The 8,664-nt window shown below is 41.0% G+C and overlaps 1 protein-coding gene across 6 annotated transcripts in view; it reads left to right on the forward strand.

Annotated features, from left to right (window-relative positions):
* Positions 1 to 5,916, forward strand: part of LOC116314764 (mitogen-activated protein kinase kinase kinase kinase 4-like) — a 96,951-nt gene extending 91,035 nt beyond the window's left edge. For all 6 annotated transcript variants that reach the window (XM_039599699.1, XM_039599701.1, XM_039599700.1 and 3 more), the window contains 5 exons: positions 1,020 to 1,120; positions 1,289 to 1,438; positions 1,532 to 1,691; positions 1,891 to 2,030; positions 2,766 to 5,916. In XM_039599699.1, coding sequence (XP_039455633.1) covers positions 1,020 to 1,120; positions 1,289 to 1,438; positions 1,532 to 1,691; positions 1,891 to 2,030; positions 2,766 to 2,849 — 635 coding nt within the window. In that variant the 3' untranslated portion in view covers positions 2,850 to 5,916. The remainder of the gene's footprint in view (positions 1 to 1,019; positions 1,121 to 1,288; positions 1,439 to 1,531; positions 1,692 to 1,890; positions 2,031 to 2,765) is intronic.
* Positions 5,917 to 8,664: the final 2,748 nt, after the last annotated feature.

Here is an 8,664-nt window from a genome sequence, read left to right on the forward strand (position 1 = left end):
CCTGATAACAAGCCATTGATTTGATTCAGGTGTGTTGGAACAAAGATGCATCTAAAAGCTGCAGGACAGTAGCTCTCAAGATCTGGAGTTGGACACTGATATAGAACAGTCCATGCTGCACAAAGTTCTTAACAATGCAAAACAACAACAAACACATTGCAACAAATTGGGAACAAGGTTGCCGCAATGTCTATCTATCAGTGTCTATGAATATCAGCTTTTAGTTTCTGCTTTGTGCTTTTCATATGTGGGAATTCAAATCGGGTATGTGCTTCAGGAACCTACATGCCATTGATAAATCGGGGAATGAAAACCCTTGATTAAGTAATAATGTGGTAAAAGCATCCGAGTAGACATGCAAGCAGACCGTCCTGTCTAAAATTCAGAATGTCCTTCATGATTTTATTGCCACTGTGCAAAGACTGGCACTTCCTGTTGGAAACTCCTATCTAGTGATCAGAGCAGTTGGCTGAGGAATCCGTTTCCCGTCCAACAGCTTTATTCATGGATGTTCATTATTTTCTTGAATCAGCACTTGTGGAAAGTACAGGCCTTTGCAGCAATGATGAGAAAATCAATATTAAAAGAAGTAACATTGTTGCAAAACACAGTGAGTTTATGTGGACGTAGGGAAAAAGAGCTGAGAGTGCACATTTAACTGTGTTCCTTAGATGATTTGCAAAACGTACGCTTGTACCGGGGTTGGGTTTAGAGGACATTTCTGTTATTCTACATAGATGTTAGCTGAAAGCAGACACTTTCTGTTAATTTAATTCTGCAGGTATTCTGGGCTAACTGTTTTCTTTTTAAGTTGCCAGGACTTGTTGTTTCTGTGGTGCAATACAAACTGCTGTGAATATTTCAGATTAAACCCAAATAAACATCAGTTAAAATAATAACTTTCTCCCTCCATTTTTTGCAATATTAAGTTAGTAAGCAGAGATGAGTCCACACTACTCTCCCGCCCTGTGGTAATCATGCTATTTTCAAGTGATTTATTCAGATTTTTATTTCCCCAGTGAAATATGAGAGGATCAAATTCTTGGTTCTGGCTCTGAAGAACTCTGTGGAGGTCTACGCCTGGGCACCCAAGCCCTACCACAAGTTCATGGCCTTCAAGGTAAATAAACTGACCAGCTAATTGTTGGTGCTATTGCTTGTTCTTTAGAGGACTGTGCTGTTTGTGTTTTTTCTTTTCCAAATGATAGCAATCTATCATCTCCGTGTTGGCAAATATTTACTGATATTAAGCTGAAAGACTAAGATTTCTGATCTGTGTGCGCCTCAGTCTTTCGGTGATCTGGTGCATAAGCCGCTGCTGGTTGACCTGACCGTGGAGGAAGGTCAGAGGTTAAAGGTAATCTATGGCTCGTGCTCAGGCTTTCACGCCGTGGATGTCGACTCTGGGGCCGTTTACGACATCTACCTGCCCACACACGTAAGAACACAGCTGTAAAATAACGCACGTGCTCGTTTGTTGTATGTGTTAAAAGAGGAGTCACTCTTATAATGTGTGTTGTTTTTCCTCCAGATCCAGACGAGCATCCAGTCTCACGCAATCATCATCCTGCCAAACACTGACGGCATTGAACTGCTCGTGTGCTACGAGGACGAGGGTGTTTATGTCAACACCTACGGACGCATCACCAAGGACGTCGTGCTGCAGTGGGGGGAGATGCCCACCTCAGTGGGTGAGTAACTGGGTGAAAAGGTACACAAACACCTGCCCTATAATGTTTTCTTGTCTGTCTAGGTCAGTGTTGCCCTAGACAAGAACTAAAGTGTCCCTGCACAAGTCTATTGTTTTAACTCATTTATGTTTGACACCTCTGGTCTAGGGATTTAAATAAAGTTAGATATCAGTATACTAACTAAAGCATCTTTTCACAGCCTACATTCGGTCTAACCAAATCATGGGTTGGGGCGAGAAGGCCATCGAGATCCGCTCGGTGGAGACCGGTCACCTGGACGGCGTCTTCATGCACAAGAGAGCTCAGCGACTCAAGTTCCTCTGTGAAAGAAATGACAAGGTGAGATTGGCATGTCGGCTTTCTGATGCGCGGCTGTCAGTGACCTAACCAACTCGCATGACTCGTGCACATCTTTGGGATTAGTCAACTTTGTGTTTGCTCAATAAAAATAAAACACAAGAAAACCCTCCTCAGAGCAAATAAGACCAGCTCCTCCAACTTGACTGCAGGCCATCTGAGAAGCATCTTTTAAAATCAAACTGATTTTGGTTACAGATTTTAAGTGATGAAACATGAAAATGGCTCCCCTTATGTCTTCAGTTACATGCAAACACACGGTGACTACATACATCAGATATGCCAGGTTAGCTGTGAAGCTAAATCCTGGCACCAAATTTGTTTGCACAGTTTCTGTTGACTCAGCTGTGAAAGTAACTTAAGGCCGCTCTAGTTTCTCTTCTCTCTTTTTTTGGACTGTTTTTCCTTTTTTGCTTTTTGTGGGTCTGTATGTCTGACAGCATGTGCGGTAAATAATGGGAACTTTCGAGTGCTGGTAATATATGAGAAATGTATGAAGAAACTTTTAACCACTCGAGGTTTGTTTTTGAATTTTAGTGACTCGTGAAATCATTTAAGACCTCCCCAGATAATTTTATTTGAATATTCATATATACAAGTATATATATTTAAAGTTAGGTTTAGGTTTTTAACACTGTATTTAATCACCGGCACTTTCAGTTACAACATCTGTGCTCAGACTGTGCTGAGCAGTAAAGTTTCACTTTGTCTCCTCAGGTGTTTTTCGCCTCTGTACGTTCTGGAGGCTCCAGCCAGGTGTACTTCATGACTCTGGGCCGAAGCAACCTGCTGAGCTGGTAGAGGTCCACGGCCTGCCCTCTTTCTCCTCCTTCTCCTCATCTTCCTCATTGTCCTCCCCCTCTCTCTAACACTGGATCTCAGAAAACCACCATTGATGTCTTGTCAGCCCTCGGACAACCAAACGAGAACAAACACAGCAACCTACCAGCCGTCTGGAGCAGTCGACAGCAACGCCCTGTAGCTGCAGCCTTGCTGGGTCTGCCTGCGACGCAGAGACAGCCGGTCAAGTCGTTGGTCCCTTCCGTAAAATCCGAAGCGACGACTTATAAACGCGCATAATGAAATCAAAGGTTAATAAATGAAAGGAAGTAGTAATACAGTAAATGTGAATTCAAGAAAAGGGAGGGGCAAGCAACGTTTTGTTTCCCTCTCAGTTTTCTTGGTGCTCATCGGATGCATTGCGATGGGATAGATTTTTGTACCTCTGCATCCTTTCCCGGGTTGGTCAGTAAGCTTGAGGTCTTCTACTACTATTGCTACCGCTATTGTTCTTACTACCACTGCTACTACCTTCTGCAGGTCTGCCTCTTGTAAGGGAGTCCCCCCCTCTGCTCCATGTTCCCACCATCCGCCCCTTGTAGTGAGCGTGGGGCTGGTGGGGCTCTAGAGTGTGTTGTATTAATGCTACAGTAGTGTGCGTGTGTGTAAATGTACTTCTGTTTGGTCCGCCTACTGCTAACATGCTGGTTTGTCCAATGAGCTGAAGGCTCAGTGACAAGCATGAGAAAGGGACCTAATATTGAAGGTTTTTACCACAAAGGTCAGGTTGACAGGACTCAAACATGAGGGTGTGTGTGTGTGCGTGTGTGTGTGTGGTTGAAGTATAGTGTTGTATCGGACAGGCGCTTTAAAAAGAAGGGGAGGGCGGAGAGAGAGTTGGTGTAGGTGATGGATTTCAGAATAGTATTTTTTGAATCATTATTATTCCTTGAAGATAAGTGTAACTATGTGGAGTTAAACATGTCTTTTACCTTGTTTTTTTTAATCATTCACACACATCCACCTACACAACTTGCTTGCTCTAAAACCACAGAAGTGTAAGGTGTGTCCGTATGAAAAGAACGCAATGCGGGTGTGATCCAAAATATTAAATAAAGTGTCTATGTACAAATAAAGCTTTGGGAACTTTTGTCGTGTCGGACCGGCGGCGGGGAAGCATGACGACCTGATCTTAACTCGAGAAACTTGAACTGCTGTGAATAAACAGATATAACGTGGAGAGAGGTAAAAAATCGAGTGATAATGTAGATGAGAAAGTTTAGTATGTGTATGTGTGCGCGCGTGCCGTCAACAGTTCGGCATCGCTTCGGCAAATTTGGGTTTAAGTGGCAGAGAGGTAAACACGTGGTCAGCGGGTTTGTTTTGGCACAGGAGGCGGATTTCCATCTTCCATTTCATGATTTCGACTCATTTCATGCTTCATTTAGAACATTTGTATGTATTCAATGCACTAAGTGTCAAGAATGTAGAAAGACTTATTACTATGTGGTGGTCCAAGGCATGAGATGATGTTTTTGCTTTGTATCTTGTCACAAGTGATCAATCCTAGGTGTTCGGTTGCGGAGTCGAAGCTGCGGCGGCGGCAGCAGAGCCTCTGCGTCAGATGTACATATTTCGATTCCGTATTTGTTTTGCAGCCTCCGGCAATCTGTGTGTCAGAGCTGAGGAGCGTTTCTCGCGGCTTTCCCGTTCAAACGAGAACACGCGCGCCTTTATTGATTCAGCACTCAGACTCTGGATTTCAGTGTTACTGTGATGAAGTGTCTCCAAACAGGCAACACTGAGCAGAGATTTTTCCCTCACTCGGCTGTTTGTGAAGAAACTGATGAGAGAATCCCCATTTTTCTTTTTTTTTATAGGAAGGAATAGTTTGTCTATTTTGTGCCCCTCCCCAACCCCCTCATGTCCTGCTCCAGCTGGTATTGAAGTATATGCGAAAGACTGAGCAACAACCTTCAGCATTGACGATCTCTGCCCAGCTGGATTTTTTCCTTCCTTTTTTGCAATGATTCTCATCGTTTGCTCACAGGAAGAGCAAGGGGAGAGTCCGATCTATGACTTCATATCCAAACACACCTTTTGTCAGGACACAAACAAGCTTATCTTGGGTGTTTTCCCTCCTTGACGATAAGGTTACTGTTGGTCACTTAGTTTATGTCTCTGTATGGAGAAGCCGTTCGGGCCCCAGTGCTTTTGTCTGAGGTCTGTGTGTGCAGTAGTGCTCGGTGTGTGTGTCTCTTCTTGCATCAAGGCCTTGATGAGTGGCTGTATTGAATTCATGAAAATAATTTGTGGCTATTATCGATATTCTTATTGATCTAAAGACAGAACGAGCTCTTCAGCCGATTGAGACGAATCAGTCGCTTGCAGGCTCATGTTGGAAAAAGTGCCAAGAAGGCAGCATTTAAAACGTGTAAACCTGTTGTTATAAGAACCACTACTTGGAAATCCTTTCTTTCAAAAATCAAAAACAAAAAAAAACTTAAAAAATCACTCGAAGCATTGTGTATTCTTAAGTTTTAGAGCTAGTTGAGAAGCTTAACAATAGGTTCTGTTGTTTCTGTAAGTCTATGTAAACGTAACTATGCGACTGCGGTGGTTTAATATTATTACACTCACCTTAGGTGGAGAAACTGTTTACAGAGGCAATGTTTTGTTACACTAATGTGCATCATGGTATTTATGTTTGAGAGCATAATGCATCTTCGTTCTTTAACTCATACTTTCTGCTTTTTGAGCCCACTTTTTATTGGATATTTTAAATTTTTTGTTAGTTTTTATTTATTTTTCTTTGTCATTTCTCCCACCCCTGCTAACTTTTTCCACAACAAAGAACACACGTGTTGTTCATTTCAGGTATTCACACAACGCTGCTTCAACATGGAAACATTACAGTAACGTTCCCCGCAGGCTTGGACGTGAGGCAACGTGTTTTTTCCTCTGCTGTTTCTGCCGTGCTACTCTAACTTATGTCCTCTCTGTGTATGACAGGAAGTCATGTATTTTCCTGATTTTTTTTGTTTTTGTTTTCTTTGAATAAACTTTAAAAGTAATTTTAAAACAACAATGTTGTGCCCTTCCGTCTTTGGCCTCTCTGTGATGTTTGCTCACCAAGTACACGCACGCACGTATTGAAAACAGACATGTTGTAACAGGTGTTGGCCAACAGACTAAAATGGAACACATCGGTTGCATGTATGGGGCGATTTCGACAAGTGCTTTGTTTGTGGAAAACTGTTTTCAGACAAAATTACCATTTCCGCTCAGCTACACGATGCAATGCACTAAAAAAAACTCAGATTATATTGATTGTTCCTTTATCCATGACACAGAAAAGTCCAGTTACCTTACTGGCATGTTGTAAATTCTGAATTCTTGTTGAGCTCAGCTAAAAAGGGAAGTAATAAGAAAAGGTAATTTTCTCAGAATATCTTGTGCAAGAAGGCATTCATTCACACGAACAGCTTACTCTCTGAAAGATAACAACTTTTTGAATTATTTATATTCAATTCAATTTTATTTATATAGCACCAAGTTATGACAGTTATGACAGCTGAAGCTGAACATTAGAATGGCAATGTTATTAATGAAGCTTATGCGCAAGTTCAATAAGGAAGATCTGAGTGACTTTCCCACGTATACAACATTCACCCATATACTTTTTTTATGTCTAAGTGCTTACTGCGTCACAGTAAGACACATTCACACTCACCACAATGATGCTAAAAGTCAAAAGCGAATGGCCAGACTGTTTTGAGCTGAAAGGAAGGCATTAATAATAATAATGCACTCCTCTCACAGGTTCACTTAAAAGTTGAAGATTGTAAGAATGCTGGTCGGATGAGTCTGCTGGATGGTAGTCGCATTGGTGTGGGTGGTATTTTCCTGCAACACTTAGCCCATCAGTACTGAGCATTGTTTCAAAGCTGCAGCTCACCTGAGTATTGTTGCTGACCACGTCATGCCTTTATGAGCACAGTGTACTCATCTTCTGATGGCTGCTTTCAGCACAAAGCTCAAATCATCTAAACTTTACTCAGGTTTGGGGTCAGCTGTATGCTCTTGTTGACTCCATGCAACCTGTACTTTGTCACATTGGGTGATGAAACAATGGCATTTATTGTCTGTGTCGTTTCCTGTGAGCAGCAGGTTTTACAGCACATGGGGAGTCGAATCTCCCCTTCTTAGATGTTTTTAATATACAAATGTCAGTATACATACTTTATTCACAGATGGTAGTCCTGTAATAATAAATAATAAAGCTGAAAAAATATGAAATCAATTAAACGTGTTTTTAAGCTCACTTCTTGGTTCTGCATTTTTGTGTGCCCCCAAAAGGAAGTGCTGTTTTCAGTTAAGCACGACATTGTCAATTAATATTCAGCTGATCAACAGGTTCTTAAACAGAAATTGGCCTGTTGCTGGATGTCGACTTGCTAGAAGGTTGATTTCTTGGCACTGGACAACAAAGCCAACGTGTCAAACTGTTTAGTCATCTATCCAGTACTGGCATCTACAGATGCTGAGGCGAACTCGAAAATTCCCAAAACACGCAACATCTTCCGCTTCCTCAATGTCTGGTCTTCAAACGAACGGCATGTTCTGTCTTGGTCACCTTTTAACCTGCATGGGTTAAAGATACTGGCTAATTTGGATATGTGTGTGTGTGTGTGATAAAGGCCTGTGCATAGCTGTGCAGTATCACCCCCGTTCCTGTCTTCTGATACCAAGTGTGTAATAAATATTATTTTTGTTGGATAAACTATTTAGAAAAGGCTATAGCAACCATAAAATGTTTATCTCTGGCGTACATGTCAAAGCTCACACGTTTGCATGTTTATTCATTCCATTTCTCGAATGCATAAATATTACCTTAATGGGAAACTATCGTAGTTTTACACAAACTGTCACATGTGACACAGCTGCTAAAGCAGGTTTTGATAAAGGAGATGGTAGAGGATAATGGGACTCATGAGTTTGCAGGTGGAGGATTATAGGATTACACATATGGATACACTGGGCTAAAGTTCAAAAGGACTGTAACACAAAGTTGCCATTTTCTAGAATGTACTCAAGTACTTTTATTTACATGCGCTGGTCTCCCTTGTAATCAAATACACTGAATCTAAACAGGAACCTTCTCCTGTGTTGCAAACACTACCCTGATATGAGACTTCAGTGTTTTCATGTCATACAGAGGCATATTTCTACACTGGAAAATGTCCAGTCAGGATCAAAGTGAGCAATGCAGGAGTTACGCGCAAGAGATGGACACTGTATTTGCTACGCAAGGAGATGACAGAGCAATGAGTCACTGCGCTACTACGAAGCTGTGTTTTAATAATAATTGCAAAGCTGAATGCCAAGTTTTTCTTCATCCAACACAGTTTATACTTGTGGATTTTGGAAAATCTACTACTATGATATTTCTCCTTATAAGACTAGATGAAATAAAATAAAACTATACTGCAATTGTCTTTTGTTCTAGTTATACGGAGGGCAAGCTTTGTGGACATGTGCAGAACTTATGCATATCATTTTCTAAATGTTTGAGCAAACAAATTTGGCCGAGGGAAACAAAAAACCTCAAAATGGAAAAGTTTGGATCCTTTCTTTTCTTTTCTTTTTTTTTTTTTTAAAACAAATTACACTTTTTAAATGTAAAATAAATGTATAATTTGTAATGCAGGATATAAGTACGTTTCTGTTTTTCAGTAGTATATTGTGTGACCTAATGTAAGCTTATTGTGTTAAATTGCAAATTTATTAGGAAAAAGCCTTTAAAACTATTTCAGTGCTCAATCCAATAACACTG

This window comes from Oreochromis aureus, linkage group 16 (assembly GCF_013358895.1).
Source record: "Oreochromis aureus strain Israel breed Guangdong linkage group 16, ZZ_aureus, whole genome shotgun sequence".
In the NCBI taxonomy this organism is placed as follows: domain Eukaryota; kingdom Metazoa; phylum Chordata; class Actinopteri; order Cichliformes; family Cichlidae; genus Oreochromis; species Oreochromis aureus.